Consider the following 19,925-nt stretch of genomic DNA (forward strand, 5'->3'; position numbering starts at 1 on the left):
ACAAGTACAAACGATTCTAAAAAAAAAACTGCGCATGCGGATTTAAAATATCTCAAAGTGGAAACTGGTCGCTTTGAATTTTTTTCTTTTTAATTGATTAAACGAATAAACGGATCGAGTAAAACAAGACAATAAGCGGCCGATCCAAAATAGAAATAAAAAAACATTTTTATTTTAAAGAAGTGTTTCATCTCAAGAACTCTTTCAACTACTGCAACAAATATTTATGGAGGATGTCAAAGGCCTGAATTTAAAGTCAACTTTACCTTAGCGAAAATGATTAGTATCTTGTAGAGTGATTTTTTCAATAGATCTCTTAAAATATCACATCAACATTGTGTAAAATATATTATTCTAAATATATAATATTATATTAATATCATCATTATAAAAAAAAATTTCAGAATATTCTATCGACAAATAATCACCTCGATTTCTCATATGACGAAATTGTTACCATACTTTTATAAAATATTTAGCGTCATAAACAATTAATTATCATAAATAATAAATAATTGGCATTTAATAATAATTGGCATATTATAAACTAAATTATTGTTAAGTACTACAAACAATTACAAACAAAATGCTTTCATTTTCCGTATTAAAGAATTAATTTTTAAAAAGTGGGGTGCAAAGTGTATATAGCTGTACAAAGATTGAAAATGTTTGTTGATTAATTTTATATTATATCATTCAGGAAGAAAATTTTATTTGTAGAATGATTATAGAATGTTTCGTAAAGAAGTTATTTGATTCAAGCAATACAGCATCTTTATTAAAAATTTAGCTTTTTTGTTAACTAGATCTTTTATTAATAAAATTTTATATTTAAAAGTAGGTATATTTTCTTTTTAAAGTTATATAAAGTTTATTTAAACTGAAATAATATATTTAACAGAAATCAACTTATTAAACGTTAATTTGCATATTATGCTTTAAAATAAAAATATGTTATGAAGAATTAAAATAATATATGTTGTAAATAATAAAAGCTTATTTCAATAAACAACTATTAATCGTTAGTTTATAATGTATTATAAAATTATTTACACATTACTACTTTAATTTTTGTAATATATTTTTATTATAAAATTTTATCATAATTTTTGTAAAAAAATATTTTAGTGTCACTAGAAAAATTCATCTCATCTTGTATCGAGACGCGTAATGCGATTCTGTGAGTCATATATCATATTTATATAAAGACACATTTTTCATAAATAAATACTTTTATAATGTATTTATGAATCCAGGTCATCAATGGAAGTTAAATTTAAGAAGAATCAAACGTTTCGTCAGACGCTTTTCACGCGCGTATCATCTTGTTCGAAGATAACGACATCTATGGAAAAATATTTCCTAATCTAAATGTGCTCTTTTTTATCATATGATACTTGTCACCCTAATGTATTATAATTCGCAATAATTCGCTGTAAAGTGCATTGAGTCGCAGTCGATAATACAGAGATTATGTATGTCGACTTCTGTTACGTATATTAAAAATAAATAATGATACCGCGCATGATAAACGCAACAGTTACCGACGCGATCTAAAATCTATAAAATCTATAAAGTTCGCCATTTTTTTCATCCTTGTAGACTAGAGATTCATGTCGACTATCTTTCAACGAAGTACGGAAATTGATGTCTTACGACGAAATATCGTCAGAATGATCACGAAAGCGTGATTAAGTGAGCATCGAGAGCGCATAAAACAATTCATAACCCAAGTGCAATTAAACGAATGCACTCACCAGTCGATGAATCCTGTGACCTTGGGAAGGGGAGAGGGAGAGGGATGGGGTAGCTGGTTCTTTCTTCCCGTAATCCAAAAATGCACTTGAGCTGGTTTAGCACCAGCAACACTCACTATGCTCATTTCTTTTCACTTCACTGACACTTTCGGATTTATTCCACTTTAAATCGACCGAACAAAACACACAAATTCCTCAATACGGCACTCCCGGCTCGAATACTCGCGACCGACAAATGCCTCCGATGCATGTATGAAACACGGATCGATCGAATTATCATCGTTCGGGCCTTTCTTCTTACGTTCGATTATTCCCCTCTCGATCTGCATCGCGAATAATGCTACTGATCCAAGCAGGATCGCCGAAACACTCGCGAAATTCACTTAATTCGACTCACCGACACGACCGAAGACGAGGCCCCGAAGACTGTTGGCGCGCAACTTGCTGTATCTCGCGTTTAAAATATCTCAAGATTATTCTCGCGCTGTGATTGGCCGATAGTTGCACTGAAATCGTAAGCAACGCTCAGCTGTGATTGGTCGATCGTTGTGTCGTAATCGCAAGCAGCGCTCAGCTGTCATTGGTCCGATCAGGCGCGCCTAATTTAAAAATTAAACAAGCCTAAATTAATCAAACCACTCTGACACGAAGTACACATAATTTAAAAATTAAACAAGCCTTAATTAATTAAACCACTGACGAGGTTCGTCAGTGATCAAACCTAATTTTGCAGTGTATATAATATAATATAAATTTTAATATAATAATATTTATAATAGTTATAATATTATTATATATATGTATATTATATAATATATATGTATATATGTATAAGTTACATATTATTATTTATTTATAATATTTGATCAATATATCACTTTTATTAACATCACAATTTGAATAAAATTTTATATATAATTTGCAATTTTGCATTATATACAACATCAAAATAAAAAACTACTTTGCTTTGAATTGTCTAGGGGTTTTTGTTGTTTTTGGGTTGTCAGCACTGAGTCAACAACCAGAATGGCCGTTCCTGCCGTTCCTGTCATTTTAAATTTGAGTTAAACTACATACAAAGCTAAACAATAATAAAAGCTAGTATAGGTTTAACGCTTCTTCAATGAAATATGTCAATACACGCTTCTGTGAGCGGGAATCCTGCAAATATACGCCGTGGAAGAATGGTACTGTCGGATTTAGATCAAATCAAAAAGAATGAACGTGATCGTCGACGAAGGTTACGTCTGGAGCAGGTATATTACAGGTTTTATCGAAATTTTTTTTATTTAATCCAGATTAAAAAATACAAATAATGTGTAAATCTATAATTTGCTTTCACTTGGAATCTAGGATTGCATGGAATTTTCTACACGAGAATTGTAATCAGTTATATCGTGTGTTTGACAGTACATAAATATTAGTCAAATGTTGTAAAATTCTAAGCTGATACATTGTATTATTAATATAGGTCCGGCAACAATCAAAGGAAATATCAAATCGACTTTTGGAACGTGCTAAAAAGATAGCGAAAGAAGAACTTAGCAAATTGGAAAAGGATGGAAGGTCAGAGCTCAAGCGGATGCATGATAGGAAAATCATGGATATACAACAGAAATATGAGGAAGATTTGGAAGATATTGGTCAAGCCCATGCCCTTGCTGCTTTGCAACCAGATGTGAATCTAATAATAGAAGAAGAGGAAAGGAAAAACAGAGCTATGGCCTTAAAAAGAGGAAAAGATGCTATACAACATATGAAAGAAGCAAAACAGAAAGATAGCGCAGAAGCAGCTCACCAAGAAAAATTACGTAAAGTTCGAGAAATAGAAAATACAAGGGCTGCAATGATAGCTAAACTTCCAGTGCTAATATCACCTAAAGAACATAAAAGATCGGAAACAAATTCTTTCCAAGAAGATACAAATGAAGAAGTTGTTCCTGAAACATTAACTCCAAAGAAAAAGAGTAAAAAGATTTTCTCCAAAAAATCACCCAAAAGATCGAAGAAATCTAATTTAAAAGAACATCAGAAAGCATCACCAAAACCAGGCCTTTCAAAATTACAAAAGCAATCTGCTGTACAATCTCATAAATCATCTAAAGAAAAGAGAAGCAGGGTTAATCATATTGAATATATCACCAATGATGTAAGCGATGATCAACTACCACGAAGAACAGTGCCTACTATAAGTACTACACCAACCGAGGCTGAAAAAGTAGCAAGATACAATCCAGATGATTATACACAAAATATGTCAGATAGCATAAGTAGTAGTATCAGCAGTAATAGTTCCAACTCGATTAGCGACGATTCGTCATATTTTTCTGATGTCACAGAACAAATATGTTATAAAGCTCCAAAGACATCTTCAACAGAGAGCAAAGTGCGATTGTATGACCATACTATGCATCAAAGGAATGTCTACAATAGGCCTCCTGGTATAGTTGAAAGAATCGATATTGGAAATGAGCCAAATGCAGTAGAAGCAGCACGAGCGATAAACGATGCAGAGAATATAAAAACGTACATATTGGAAAGCCATAAATTAAATGCCCAGCGTCGCGGTGAAGATGCGATTTTGCGAGAAAAAGTACGAAGGGATTACCAGGCACTTATACAGAATCTAGATCATCTTGCACAAGAAGAGCGCAGATTAAAAGCTAGTCAAGTTCAATCTACTGAAGAAAATACACATGCACGATTACATCAGAGAAATAAATGTCAAGACGAACATCAAAAGAAATTGAATCGTGCAGCAAAAAAAATTATTGATATTGATGGTACGCCGGCTCAATATCCTCATCTCGCAGAAAGAGTAATCACTTTACCAACGCAAAGAAAAAATAATACTGTACCTCATTCCACATGGCAAGAATCTCATTTCGTTGATGATGAGACAGATGTTTGTTATATACAACGGGATAAAAATAGCGAAATGTCACGGGAAGAACAAATATTGGACATGCTGAAAAAGGTCGAAAGACAAAAAAGATTATTGCTACAGGAATTTGGCTCAAGTTTGCCAGATGATATATTTAATATAAGTATAAAACCGGTTTTTGAAGATAAAATGCAGACAAAAAAAACACCGAAAGCTGCCAAGCCTTTATCTCCCGAAATTAAAGTTATAAATATGTCTAACAACGACGAATGTGTAAAGAAAGATCGAAAGACGAAAAAATCGGACAAATTACCTGCGAAGAAGATTGAAATTGCTGTACAGGCAGAATTAGACAAAATTAGTCCAGCAGAGAATAAAAGTATACAAGTGGAATTGCCTCAAAAAGATACAGATACACCGTTTTCCAACAAAGATACAACTGATCGAATACCTCATCCAATTGAACCAAAAATTACTGTCATCACACCAGAGACATATGAGAGTAGTAACAGTAGTGATTCAACAAGCTCCGAACTTAGCAGAATGGTCATTGAAATTGATAGGAAAGAAGTAGTTATAACACCTAAAAAAAGAAAAAGCAACGTACGAGTATCGAAGCGATTATCACCTCGGATTTATCAGAAGATTCGTTCAACGTCCGTCAGTTCTAAAGCAACATCACCTACGAAAAGATTCTCAAGATCTCAGTCAAGCACTCGTTTGACTAGTCCTCAAAAGAAGACGAAATGTTTAGATGCACCGGTGGACACAGCCAGTAGAAGAGTCGACATACATGTGAGCAAGTCTGCATTCACCGATGAAACAGATCCATCGCAGGAAACAAGAGTATCGATAGACGCCAGTGCGGAGAGCTCGCAAACGTTTTCAGGGATGAACGATCAAGAACAAACTTCGAGTAAACCGTATCGAGTTCGCACGCAAATGAAAAAGTGGATTCGAATAAAGGATACTTCCGATACATCGACATCGTTTGCAAGTCCACCACCTGTAAAGCCTAAATCGATGTTTGACGTTTTGACTAATGTTACACCAATTTTGGAGATGTTAGATACTCCAGGACCCGAAGAATTAAGAAGATTACGACATGAGGTCAGTCCAGTCTCTACACCAGAAACTCCTTCGCCACGTACAATGATGATGCCATCGAATATTCCACATCGTGATAGAATAAGCAGAATGCTTAGATACAATATGAATAACTCACAAATTAATGATACTAGTACTATACTTTCATCGACACAAAAGGATCAGTCTACATTAACAGATCCATCAGATACTTGTCAGAGAACATCTGTAACATCAAAACAGCCAATTACATCTATGCAACAGCCTTCAATATCATCCGAAGTCTGTATATGCAAAAATCCCGAATGTAAATTGTTACATACAAGACTCGATGATATTCATGATTATGCGCTAAAAAATTGTCCTGAAATATTACAAAAATACGAAGATCTTCAGAACTTGTGTGCAGAAAGAATAGCATCTTTAACTGATCTTATTGAAAAAGTACGAAACGAACAGAAAGGTAAAGCATTAAAAAAATTAATTTTTATAATACGTACAATTCAGTTTTAATCAGTAGTATAAAATATTCTTATATTATTGTGTGTGAGTAGAATCCAATTAATTACTTTAAATAATTAACTATTGTGTTTAATTGAATAATATATTAAATAATATATATCAGATTGAATATTTAGAATATTGTTTTTGCACATTTTGAAATATAACTGAAATATAAATAACTACATATTTTATTTTACAGGTATGGATTTTTCGTTAATCAGTCCAAGTGATGAAACTAGCTTAATGCAACTACCTACTGCATCAAGACCGATACGTGAGGATGAGCAAACAGTGCATAGGCTGATTGAGAGTATAGAAACAATTCATGCCCAACTTGCAAGAACTCTCTTTGAATCACAAAGAATTGTGGGAAGTGAAGCAATTCCAAGGGATGAACCTACATCTGATGCAGAAGTTCAAGCAATCACTTCTACTCCTAGAAGTAAATCACTAGATACAGTTAAAGCACATATACAGAAATCCGAAGTAGTAAAAAGCAAAGCTAAGCCAAAGATTATAAGCAATGAAAGAGTTAATATAGAACTTAATCGATTTAAAATGCAGCCTCAAGCAACAAAAATGTCAGATCGTAATTCTTGGCCTCCCTGTACATTTTCTCTTCATGAAGAAGAGGTAATAGAAAAATTGTCGAAAGAAATTTTGGAACAAAGTAAGAATATAGACAAGGCAAGCATCGCCTCAAGAGGGACTGATGAAATCTCTATGCAACATAAAATGTCTTTTAAGAATCTTAAAAATAATACCTCACTAGAATATGAAAAAGATAATAGTATTATAAAAGAAGTTGCTTCTACTCAAGAGGTAAATAATATATTTTTATTTGTATGCTACATACTTAAAAAAATATAAATGTAGAATCTTATTTATTTGAAAACACAAATGTAAAAAACAACATTTAAATATGTCGAGAATTTTAATAGTAATTCCTCATATTTATATGTACATATACTTAATATTGAATATTTGAAGAAATAACTAGATAAACATTAAAATACGATTGATATATTACTTTACATTGTGCTTTAAAAATATATATATTTTCAGGTAACAAAAGAAAATGATTTCATTCCCATATTAACTGGTATTCCCAAAATATCACGCAATCATGGAATTGTGACATCGATAGGTACAAGACCTAAACCTCCTGTTACATTGTTAAATGGACCATTCAGGTAAACTAAATCTAATAATTCTGTTTAATGCAGATGTTCTAATTATTCTTTTATTTTAAATTTATTCTTTATATTTCATGAATTATCTTTATTTTAATCCAAATAGGTCAGAATTAGAATCATCAGGGCATGAACTATCAACGATAGTGGAATTTGATACAACAGATACAGTTACTAAAAGTATCAAGAGCCCTGCAAAATCTAAACCTTCAGTGCATGTGGCTCCTTTACCTGTTCAACAGACTCAACATTCTTCAGAAAAATCACCAACATCCAGTGTGAAACTTTCTGCTGAGGAATTGATCTTTGCACAGAGATTACAGGAAACTAGAACTAAATCTCCTGAAAAATTAAAAAATACAGCTGATAGTACAGCAATAAAAATTGAAGCCGAACAAGAGTATATACTTGAAAAATGTAATAAACAATTACAATGTAACACAACTACTGAGGAACCTATATCTCAAACAAAAGAAAAACTCGGTTCTTCTATAAGTACTGATTTTAATAATCTATATAAAGATAGTAAACATAAAACAACGTCCACTAGTGCATACAGTTTTTCTGGATTGTCTGGAATTTCCGAAATAACGAGTTCTCCATCGTCAGATATTCTGAAGCATGCTTCATCTTCAGAAGAAATGGAAACTGCTTTGAAGAAACTAGGTTTGGGCTGGGCTGTTACGACACTAAAGAAAACTCGAGAAGCAAGTGCTCTTAGTTCATCCTCAAATTCAGATGTTACACCAGTAAATACAGCTAGAAGAATGATTTCTCCTACTAAAAAACTACATGATCCAAGTGGTTTTCCTGATATTAGTGATGTGTCATCAATATCAATTAAAGAAGCTAGCAAAAGTACCGAGCAAGCTGTGCTTTTAAAAGGAAGAACTTCTACGCCTAAATTTCAAAACTCAAATTCCAATAGTGAGAGATCTACTACTACAAATACGTCTGAAAGCATTCAAGATGCAAGTGATAGTTTAACTGTACCTAATGTGTCGCTTACAAAAACTAAATCTGATAATAAGCAACAAAATCTCTGACATAAAGTGTTATATATATATAATTTCATTAGTTACTTATTTTTAGATATATATATTATTATATTTGACGGGAATTTTTTATGGGGGATTAATTGTAAAATAGGGACCATAAAATATTCAAATATTAATACATAAATCATTTTCATATTGAACACATGCAACACAACAGTTGTGTGTATATTGTAATAATTAGAGTGCTCATATTTTTGTTATAAATATAGCTTGCAAAAAGAGAACTATACATTTCTAACAATTTTAAAGTCTATATACTTAAAAGTAAAAATATAAAATAATTGGAATTTTTTGATATTTATTGCATTAAACGTAACAACATAAAATATTATATTTAATTATAGCTAATGCAATTTTTTAATATCTATCTATAATTTTTTATATAGAAATAAAATAATTATTGACTCTATTCCAATCGTATATAAAATTGAAAATCATGAATTATGACTACTATATTTAGATTGACAAGAAATATTTTTCTAAAATTTTAAGCATAAAATTATCTATTAAACATTTTGTAAGTTATAAAAAATATATGAAATTTAAGACTGAGAATAATTTCAAATGTTAATGGTTTATAGGAAATATATAATTTATAAAATAGAAATATATAAGGTAAATATATGTTTAAGAAAATATATATTCTCTAAATATATTTTCACTTTATATATTTTTTACATGATATTTTCACAAAATTATTTTTATATATTTTCAAAAAAAGATATAACTTTGTACTTAGTCATCTTTTTATAATCATCTTTCGCATACAACGACAAATAAATCAAGCAGTTGAATATTTAGAAATGTTTTACGAGAATAATCGAAGAAATTATTTCTCGTATAATTCGCGCAAGCGGACATTTTCGAACTTGCACGTACCTTTTTTTCGTTGTCTTCTTCAAACCAATATTAGCTGCACAGAAAATACGACGTTCGTGCGATCATTCTTTGCGAAACGAATCGGGACCGCGCTTTTTGAGCACACGAAACTTTACGCGAAAGAAATAATTTACACGAATTTTACTTTCGAATAAAATCTCGTAGTATATTAATATAATTCGCGCGCGAAAACGATTGTCGTAGATATAAAATATTATAGATGCATCAATAGTTGCAATATATCGAAAGTACATATCGATAGTACATAATATGGCGCTCAGCCAATCGGGTGTCTTGATTCGCTTCATTGATGGACTCTCTGTTTGCCGAAAATAGAGCCCTCATTGTTCCCTCTTGTTATTTTTTTCGTCTATGCTTTGCCGTAATTTCGCGTTCCGCTATAGGCTGTCGGTGGCGCTGCTGTCATTCGCAACAGCGAGAGAGCCGTACACGGGGGAGCCGAGGAAGCGATATACACTCAGTGGGCGATAAATGTACACGAGAATGTATGTACATCGCGACGATTTTTATTCGCGAGTTCTCCGGGCCTTTTAACGGAATGGTCTTTCCTCTGGTCGCACCTGACAGGATCGCCGAATAAAGCTCGCCCAGAGGAGCATAGGAGGATTATTTCGTTTAGTGCCAAAAGGTGACGAACGCCGAGCGAGATTCAATTCATACAGCTACCCTAGAGAGTGAGAGAGAGAGAGAGAGAGAGTGTGAGAAAGAGAGAGAGAGTGAGGAGACGGAGAGGAGCGAGAGAGAAAGAGAGAGAAAGAGATCCGTATCGACGAGGAGCTATCGATGTGTACAGCGTGTTCCGATCATCGGGACGTCAAAGTTGATAACAATTCGCAGCCTCGTTGAGCCTACTACGATACGTAGCCGTCCTCAGAGCGATCCGTTTTAGCGGGTTCGTTGCTATCCCGTACTTCAGTTATTATGTCGGTAAATTGGAAAACTACGAAACAGCATTTATTTGGAAGCATCAGATATTATTAAGCAGCCTTCTGAGCGATGAATTTTGTGTTGCAATTGCCGGACGTGATTTCAGAAGTATATGGTGAGTGCGGAAATGCAATTGATCTATTACGAGGCGAGGACGAAAGAATCGTGATCAGATGTCTCTCGTCTTTGCAAAAAAAAAAAAAAAAAAAAAAAAAAAACGACTTCATGACAGGACGGTTTATTTTATAATGCAATACGATTGTCTCTAACGATTGGATGATTCTCTCGGAAGAATCCTTATAATATGCATACACGCTTTATATTATTGCTTGAATTGTAATCTTCACAAATGTTGCAGAGAGAGAAAGCAATATATTTCAGAGAGGGGATATACACTAGAGAAACATCTTTTAGTTATGTGTATTTAATTTTAAAGATAGAACACACACATAAACGCGGTCTTTAAGATAATACTGACCTTGAGATTAATATATCTATATATTTTGTTAATGTTTTTTATTTATATTTGTATTTATATAAATGTAACAAGCATTATTTAAGCAAAACATTTGATTTAAAAAACTTTGTAAGAAAATCAGTTTTTCTTGCTGTGTGTGTGTGTGTGTGTGTGTGTGGTGTGTGTGTGTGTGTGTGTGTGTGTGTGTGTGTGTGTGTGTGTGTGTGTGTGTGTGTGTGTGTGTGTGTGTGTATGGTATAATTTTTATAATTCTTTTTTTATATTTATTTAAAGTGTAAATATAGCAAGCAATACTTAAATTATCAATGTATTTGGCACTTTCTAGAACTGAGATTTTTAAGTTGCTATTTAGTAGTTATATAAAATTTTAGATATTGCAAAATTGTTTCAGATATAAACAATATAATAATATAAAGAAAAAATATTGAAATATGTATATAATATTATAATCTATATATACATATATATTGATGATACATTTGCCTTGAATAAAGATCAGATTTATGATAATCTAATTTTGCTAATTTTAATTATTTCAGACTGAGACTGTATAAATACATATATATATGGAATCAAAATGGCACGTAGACGTAAAACCGAAGTAAAAGAATCTGAAAAATCATCTCATAAATATGTACCTGTGCGTAAATCTAGCAGACAGATAGCTAAGAAACAGTTAGAAGAAAAGAAAATAAATGGAAACATTTTGGAAACATCTTGCTCAAACAGTTTTGAAAACTCCAAATCTACTAGTGAGGATCATAGCCGAGTTTTATCAAAGAAGAATCAAAATTCTCTGAAGAAGCATAGCAAACATAAAGGTATCTCTAACAATGTAGTTGTAAATAATGAGAATATTGTATACAATGCTTCTCAATATAAGCGGGATGCGGTTGAAAGTGACAGTCAAGATGATATAGATAATATAATTAATGAATCAGAGAAACTTAGTCCAGAAGATGTACGACAAGTCGTTGTCGGTAATCCAAATCCAAGCAATGAATCTCTGCCTACATCTGCGTCGAGCGAAGTGGAGATGTGGTCGGAAGGTGTCATAGAGGAAACGATAATCTGTGAAGAAATGGAAATGGAAGAAGATGTTGCAGACAATAGTTACACTTTGGCACAAGATAATGTTGTGGTTGAACAAGTATTACTTGTTAATGAACCTAATGTAGAAGAGAAGAATATTGTGGAATTTACTGTGATACAAAATGAGAATGAATCTATGGTGATAACATCTAATTCAGAAAATATTTCGAACAATGAATATATTATTCGAGAAAGTTTTAATAGTGTACATAGTAATAAATTAGAAAATTCCATATCAACTGTGAATACGGATGAATCGGTAACTTCAAGTAGTAAAAATTGTAATATTATGGATTCCAATGTGAATAAACCTTATATTAACAAGAAGAAAATTGTATTAGAAGATCGTAAAAAACAAAAGAATAATAAAACAATTTATGATAAAATAAGAAAGGAAATTTCAGAATCGATATCTGATAAAGTGCAAATGTGTTCTACTGAAGTGGATTCTGGCTTTCCTAATGAAAAAAGAATTAGTTGCAAGCGAGAAGGTAAAGACTTGAAAGCAAGAAGTATGCATACAGATTTATTAAAAGAAGATACGTTTAATAAAATAGATACTAAATTGGCGAATATGCAAATAAATGAATGTTCAAAAGAGATACAAAAATTGGTGAATGATCTCTCTAGTGTGGAAAGTAGTGACTCTCCGGTACAAACTCCTTTAAATGTGGAAAAACTGTCCCCTTTAAATATCGACGATGAAAGTAGTTCATCAATATTAGATAAAATGGAGCAGTTGCATCATCCAAATAATACTGTTAATTCTCATATTACAGAAATATTTTCGAAAACTGTGGAACCTAATAATATTATTAAAAATCAAGAACAAAATCTATTGAAACCCAATTCTTGCAATGATAAACTTCAATATACAGATCGAGTTTTATTAAAGTCAAAAACACAAGATAAGAAAAATATAAGCCAGCAAAAGAATCCTGAACATGTAACAACTATTGATGAATATCAAGATAGTGAAGGAGACAATAGCAAAATCGATTGCGAAGATATTAAGTTATGCAGCAGTAGTGAAAACAGTAACGATACATTATTATCGCTTACCAATTGTAAAGGACGCGAGCATGATGTAAAAAATGCAACTGGCAATACAAGTGATATTGATAAAAAAATAGAATTTAGAGGTCGTAGTGGAAGTACTGATACAACAGGTTCCGAGAGCGGTTCAAATAGTTCAGGAGTAAGACGAAGTAGTAGAATTCGATCTATTGGATTGATGAAACAGAGGTATGACATTAAATAATTTAATCTTAAAATATAAAAATTACAGTAAATAAGTTTCTTATTTTTAATGTGATAAAAATTAATATATTTTATATATATAACATTTTTTATATTATATTATTTTACATATTAGTAAAATATAAATACTATTTTTTAAAAAAGTTAAAATTACGATTTGTTTTGATAAATAATTTTCTAATTAAGTTTTAAAAAAATTTTTTAATTAAATTTTAATATGAAAAAATTAATTTTTTTAGATCTCGCGGACGTGGCTTGGTTACAAAGCCTAACATAGATATTTCAAAAGTAACTCTTCAACAAGAAAAAGATAAAGTAGTTAATAATATAAATCCTTCTATCTCTCAGGAAGTAAAAATAGATAATTCTGAGACGCAATGTGATAAGGAAAATAATTCTAGCAAGATAGCAATGTCGCTGGATATTTCAGCACCTTTAAGTACTAATTATAATACAACAGGATATGATTCTGACTCTTCAAAGCCAGTTAAAGTAAAATCTCGTTGGCGAAGATCGAGTGAACTTGAAATGGGTGGGTCATGTACAGGATTTGGATCTGTCATTACTCCTACATCAATGTTTGGATCATCTGTTGCATCTGTCCCATCTGAATTAGGCCGTTGTGCAGTAAACACTGGAGAATCGAATACGTCGTCAGAATCGAAACATAATATTGTTAACAAAAATATAAAACCTTGTACAGAAACAGAGCAAGTCAAAGATGCATCAATAACATCCAATAATGTTTCTATTGTTTCAACAATACCACAAATTCCAAAAACTATAGGAGCTAAAATTTCCTTACCAATGGTTACTGAAACAGAGGATAGAGAAATGGAAGAAAGACTCAGTCAATTTGAACACCTACGTGAAAATTTATATCTTACTGAAAGGTATATATAAGTAGATGATATTTAAGATTATATAAAGCATTAATATTGTGTTCTTTGCTAAATATATGAATATTGTTTCTAATATACATATACACTTGTGTGTATTAAATATTTATAACATTTGTTGCCAGATATACAAACAAAGAAACTAAAAGAATGGTATGTGATTGTTTTTTAACTGAAGAAGAAATTGAGAGAGGAGAACTTGGTTGTGGAGAGGATTGCCTTAATAGACTTCTCATGATAGAATGGTAAATATATTTTTAAAGTAATAAAAATTCAGTTTTATAATTTATGTCTGTACAAGACAAGAGAAAGAAAAAGATATAGCTGTTAAAATAATAAATAAAGTACAATAGTTTTTTTTTTTTTTTTTTAAAGAAGAATGAATTATATAAATGAATTATAATAGTAATAGAATAAGTAAATATGATATAGATAATAATGTTGTTTTTGTATTCTTATTACAGTGGACCTAGATGTGTAGTAGGTGATAGATGTACAAATAAAAGATTTCAAAATTGTGAATATGCCAAATGTGAAGTGTTTCGAACGGAGAAAAAAGGTTTTGGTTTACGTGCTGTTGTTGATATAATGGCGTAAGTAAAATTTTAAATAAATAAAAAATATATGAATAATAGTCTCAAATGAGAAATAGGATAAAGATGATAAAATAAAAAAATGTATATCTAAGTTTTATATCTTTATTTTTGTTTACAATTACAGGGGCGAATTTATAATGGAATATGTTGGTGAAGTTGTAGATCCAAAAGATTTTAAACGTCGAGCAAAAGAATATTCTAAAGACAAAAATAGACATTATTATTTTATGGCATTGAAGTCCGATCAGATTATAGATGCTACTATGAAAGGAAATGTATCCCGATTTATTAATCATAGTTGTGATCCAAACGCAGAAACGCAAAAAGTAAATTTTTTTTATTTTTTACAAACTAATAAAAGCAGTTTTTTTGTGAATCTAATTGTACGTTTATGATATCTTGAAATCTTATTGATGAACAAATTTTTTTAGTGGACAGTAAATGGTGAATTACGCATAGGATTTTTTAATAAAAAATGTATATCTGCCGGTGAAGAAATTACATTTGATTATCATTTTCAACGTTATGGGTACGTTTTTTGATGATATATTGTTATATCAATAATTACAAATCAACTTTTTATATGTATAAATTATATATATATATTTGTTTTTATTTTTACACAATTATTTAATTATTTATTTAAATATTAGCAAGGAAGCTCAAAAGTGTTATTGCGAAGCGCCAAATTGTCGAGGCTGGATAGGCGATACACCTGAAGAAGAAAAGGAGAAGATTGAAAAGATTGAAGAGAAACGCGAAAGAGATACGAAGAGGAAGAAAGAAGAGAAGAAACCTGTTGATTATATGGAAGATGAAGATGTAAGTATTGCAATTAATAATATTAATAAACATTATACATGATTAAATAGTGTATTTTTTCATGTTATCTTTTTTTCGTTTATTTTAGTTGGAGGAAGAAATGGACAAGTTGTGTTCGGGTGGTTTGAAAAACCGTGCACACACATTAACATTAAGCAGATTAATGGTTCGTAGTAGAGAATTAAAACATAGAACACGCTTGTTGCGTCTCATACAGAGCGGCGAACAACCCTGTCGAAGATTATTTTTGGATTATCATGGATTACGTTTAATTTGGAGTTATGTTATGGATATTGCTGCAAATGAATCAGAAGAAGCTCAACAATTTCGTTTAGAAGTGCTAAAAACTCTAAATACACTGCCAATACCAAACAAGACAATGTTAATGGATAGTAAAATATATGGTGTAGTTGAAAGATGGGCGAAAAGATTATATCTTTCTCCAAATGCTGATTCACCAGAAGATGATCAAGTTAAATCAAAGACGACCTGTGAAGAAAATTCTAATAGCAATGAAAAGAAAACTCTTGATGAACGTTTGAATGACATTCCAGATAAACGAAATAATAATATTGAAAATTGCTTGGCAGTTAGCGAAATTAAATCAGAAAATACAGATCAGAATCTTATACCTGATTTGGCTTCTAGTCTTCTTGCTGAATGGTCCAATCTAAAAGAAGTTTTTAGAATACCGAAAAAAGAAAGGATTGAACAAATGAAAGAACATGAAAGAGAAGCAGGTATTTTCTATAATGTATTTATAACATAAAAAAAAAACAAAAGTAGTAAGATTTATTAACATCTATTTAATATTAATTTTTGTTACAGATCGAGGATATAGAGAAGAATTGGAGAAAGAAGAAAAGAGAGGCACATCGTACGATAGGTACGTGTTTGTATGTTTATTAATGTGTATCATTGTAATTATATGCACACTTCTTTGTGATACTCAATATATACAATGTATAATACTGAATAAATTTATATACTGATTAAGTTTAAAAAATATTAATTGATTTCATAAACTCTTATAGGCATAGATCTGATAGATATAATCGAAGTGAAGTTGACAAACGTGGTGACAGAAGACGAGGACGAGAATCTCCAGAAACTGAGCATAGTAGGACAAAAGATAAAAGATTAGAAGAACGTAGTCTAGTTCCTATACCACGAATGACGAAGTACGAGCGTAGACAATTATTTGCATTAAAAGTCGCGAAAGAAGAAGAGGAAAGACAACGTCGTCAACAGCAAGAATCATGGCAAGAGCATGAGAATAGATGTTTAGCATTGGGTATAGATCCTCATACCACTGCCATGGTTGATCCTCAAACTGGTTATCCTGTTTTTTATAATCCAACATTAAGCCAATGGCAACATTATCCCCCTCAAGGTAATATTTATTATTATACTTCATGCATTTTTTAAATAATTTGTGTAATAAAAAATGCATACATTTTTATATTTTAAAAATATTTAATAGAAAAAAATGTGAAATTCTTTTTATAGATGGGGGAGAAGCAACGCAACAATGTACTCCTGTATACGTAGGAGGACCTCAATCTACCGGTATAATAAGCCAGAGTCCTCATGTACTATCATCAACAATGACAACCGATATATCGTCCGGAATTACGACTGGTATTCCACCAGTAGCTTACTCGTTAAGTCAGACGCCTGTGTTCAGTCAAACAACATCTTCCTATTCTTTGATATCGCATCCGCAACCATATTCCGAAGGGCAACTATCTCTTCCAAATAATTTAGTGTCTGTTCATGGCGGAACTCCTCCTATATCAATTCAGACGCCTCTTTATAATCACGAAAAACTCGCAGATGAACAATTTTCTAATCATACATCTGGGGAAAGCGTCAGCACGAATCGACCGGCACAACCTGAAATTTCACCGATAGATTTGCCACCGAAATGGAAGAGTGCGACAGATAACAGAGGTAGAACATATTATTACCATGTAAAGGAAAGAGTATCGCAGTGGTTACCTCCACCACCCGATCATATCGGAGTACAACCAGACTCGTCATCTACTTCGGAATCTAGCGAAGAATCTAGTTCATCGAATGAGGATGACGAAGATATCGATGATGATCATAATGAGGATCAAAAAAATGATGATATGGAGGCAAGTAGCTCTTTAACAGAAAGTCCTTTATCTAGGCCAAATGTATCTAAAAAATTAAGTGGTCAATTGATCGGAAGTTCACTGCCGTTGCCGGAGTCTAAAAAGAGAAGGGATGGTTTAGTCCAAGAAAGAATTATTAGTGTAAGTAAAATTTAATTTTCTGTATTTATTTTATGTTAATATCTTAAAAAATTAAAAATTTTTTTTAAATTACAAAAGGAGTTACTTAAATGAAAGAAAGAACTGTCATTTTGTATGTCACGATGTATTATTAAACTTGTTAATATTAATATGAGTCTAAAACTTTTAATATATACAGCTATAGAATTTTAATCAATCTATTTACATTATAGCCACGTAGGGAAGAAGATCGGGTTGATCATAAAGCATATAAAGAAATAAAAGAGAAATTGCGACGACAGAAAGAAAGAGCCAAACTAAAAGATGTTGAGAAACTAAAGAAACATAGACGAAGTAATAAATCGAAATCTCATTCGCGACATGGATTAAACAAGTTGCAACAATCAACATCAGCTGAAATGCATTCTACGAAAACTGAAAGAAAAATCAAGGAAGCATTCAGAACAAATATGGCTAATGTGATGGTTCACTTTTTAAATCCATATAGGAAAACTGAATGTAAACAAGGTAGAATAACTAATACTGAAGATTTTAAACATCTAGCTAGAAAGGTATATTGAGAATTTTTGCTTACTATCATAATAAATATTATCATAATTTACTTATTATTGTACATTCTGTTACAGTTAACACATTTTGTACTTGCAAAGGAATTAAAGCATTGTAAAAGCGTAGAAGAATTACAATGTAATGAAAATGTTAAACATAAAGCAAAAGACTTTGTACGTAAGTATATGAGCAAGTTTGGAGCAGTGTATCAGAAAGGTACAGATGAGGATTAGTTGTGTAATTTATAGAATAAATTTGTTATTTATTGCACGCGAGTTCTTCTACTTCGACTATCGTGAAATATATTTAGATATGTAGATACATTTGTAATTGTACTATTGTAAAATAGGTAAATTTGTGTGTATATCATGATACAAATTTTTTCATGATTTAGCAAATTTTTAATTTTTTCCATACACACGTATAAATTTAACATATATTCATTTATAGATGCTAACTCTCTTGCACACATGTTATACCTTTTATAAATATTGTAACTTATATGCCAATACAAGTGTAAAATATGTACTCTGATATTGTATAAGATACCATTTTACCTACCTTTCAGGTATCTATTAGAAAATTGATATAGATCGATAAATATTTATTTGTATGCCACAAAATAATTCTCTTGTAAATAATATAATTTTTAACTGCTTCATATATATACTGAGTTGCTGTTATATATGCTTCCTGACTTGCATAAAATCGATAAAAACTGAACACAAAATGGAAAGCAAAATCTTGCATTTATAAGTTTAACTTTGCATCATTAACATTATATCTATATGATACAAAAATTGATGCAATTTTTTAAATGGAAGCAATGTAAAAAATTAAATAAAAATTCTATATTTATGTTATTACTGTTATTATTTACAGTAATTATTTATCAATTGCAGTATTTATTTTTTAGATTCATACATTGTATATCTATTATCTATTATAATATATTATAATACCTATTATTTTTTAACCTTTTATACAATATGCTTAATACTAAATATATTCTTCAAAAATGTTGATGATGAATTGTTTAATAACTGATTATGTTGATTCAGTAATTAATTATATAATATATAACACATAATAAAACTGGAATATATATATTTCTCTATCTTAACAACTAGATGTAAAGTTGTATAATTCAGTGTTATGTATTATATATATACATATATACATATTTCGACAATTACAAATTATATTTAAATCCTCTTTAAATTCTGTGTTTATTTATAATTTCTAACAATTGTTTTTTACTTTTATAATTATGTTCTATTCTCAAAATTACAAAAGTTCAACAGATAACTAAATGTTAAAGGAAGATAAAGTATTTTTAAACATATAATATTTTAAATGTGTATTTGACCGCATATAAGAATAATATATTATCTAATATAATAATTTATTTAAGAATATAATAACAAATTAATAAAATAATAGTAATTTAAGCTAATCAAATTAAATAAATAAATTTTATACATATTTAAAAGAAAATATATGTGTATACATAAAATAATAAAAATTTTATACTTGTTCTATAAAATATATATATTTGAAATATATATGTCTATTTATTTTAATAAATTTTGCTATACTTATTTAAATGTATTAAAGCAGTACTAAAGCTATGCAAAC

The 19,925-nt window shown here is 30.6% G+C and overlaps 2 protein-coding genes across 4 annotated transcripts; both read left to right on the forward strand.

Annotated features, from left to right (window-relative positions):
• Positions 1-2,783: 2,783 nt before the first annotated feature.
• On the forward strand, positions 2,784-8,706 carry LOC114938483 (uncharacterized). Its single transcript, XM_029312471.2, has 5 exons — positions 2,784-3,013; positions 3,229-6,190; positions 6,431-7,053; positions 7,297-7,424; positions 7,531-8,706. The coding sequence occupies exons 1-5, from the start codon at positions 2,888-2,890 to the stop codon at positions 8,468-8,470; spliced, it is 4,779 nt and encodes a 1,592-aa protein (XP_029168304.1). The 5' UTR covers positions 2,784-2,887; the 3' UTR covers positions 8,471-8,706.
• A 1,067-nt stretch (positions 8,707-9,773) lies between these two features.
• On the forward strand, positions 9,774-19,145 carry Set2 (SET domain containing 2). 3 transcript variants are annotated; one of them, XM_029312416.2, is made up of 15 exons: positions 9,774-10,424; positions 11,327-11,608; positions 11,729-13,124; positions 13,379-14,032; positions 14,164-14,283; positions 14,503-14,631; positions 14,759-14,960; positions 15,066-15,163; positions 15,288-15,456; positions 15,545-16,196; positions 16,285-16,342; positions 16,491-16,849; positions 16,966-17,738; positions 17,951-18,289; positions 18,365-19,145. In XM_029312416.2, the coding sequence occupies exons 2-15, from the start codon at positions 11,365-11,367 to the stop codon at positions 18,518-18,520; spliced, it is 5,349 nt and encodes a 1,782-aa protein (XP_029168249.2). In that variant the 5' UTR covers positions 9,774-10,424; positions 11,327-11,364; the 3' UTR covers positions 18,521-19,145. The 3 variants fall into 3 exon arrangements, with proteins under 3 accessions (XP_029168249.2, XP_029168247.2, XP_029168248.2); XM_029312414.2 differs by having other exon boundaries at positions 11,327-13,124; XM_029312415.2 differs by having other exon boundaries at positions 9,774-10,010; positions 11,327-13,124.
• Positions 19,146-19,925: the final 780 nt, after the last annotated feature.

Source organism: Nylanderia fulva, unplaced genomic scaffold (assembly GCF_048542155.1).
Source record: "Nylanderia fulva isolate GAGA-0341 unplaced genomic scaffold, ASM4854215v1 Scaffold18, whole genome shotgun sequence".
NCBI lineage: Eukaryota > Metazoa > Arthropoda > Insecta > Hymenoptera > Formicidae > Nylanderia > Nylanderia fulva.

What these genes read in the sequence shown, in the direction of transcription:
- LOC114938483 (XM_029312471.2), top strand. Translation starts at nt 2,888, where the DNA reads ATGTCAATACACGCTTCTGTGAGCGGGAATCCTGCAAATATACGCCGT. An exon ending in AAGTTGCTTCTACTCAAGAG is followed by an intron (nt 7,054 to 7,296) that starts GTAAATAATATA and finishes ATATATTTTCAG; the next exon opens with GTAACAAAAGAAAATGATTT. An exon ending in TTGTTAAATGGACCATTCAG is followed by an intron (nt 7,425 to 7,530) that starts GTAAACTAAATC and finishes TAATCCAAATAG; the next exon opens with GTCAGAATTAGAATCATCAG.
- Set2 (XM_029312414.2), top strand. Translation starts at nt 11,365, where the DNA reads ATGGCACGTAGACGTAAAACCGAAGTAAAAGAATCTGAAAAATCATCT. An exon ending in AGACTTCTCATGATAGAATG is followed by an intron (nt 14,284 to 14,502) that starts GTAAATATATTT and finishes TTCTTATTACAG; the next exon opens with TGGACCTAGATGTGTAGTAG. An exon ending in AGAACATGAAAGAGAAGCAG is followed by an intron (nt 16,197 to 16,284) that starts GTATTTTCTATA and finishes TTTTTGTTACAG; the next exon opens with ATCGAGGATATAGAGAAGAA.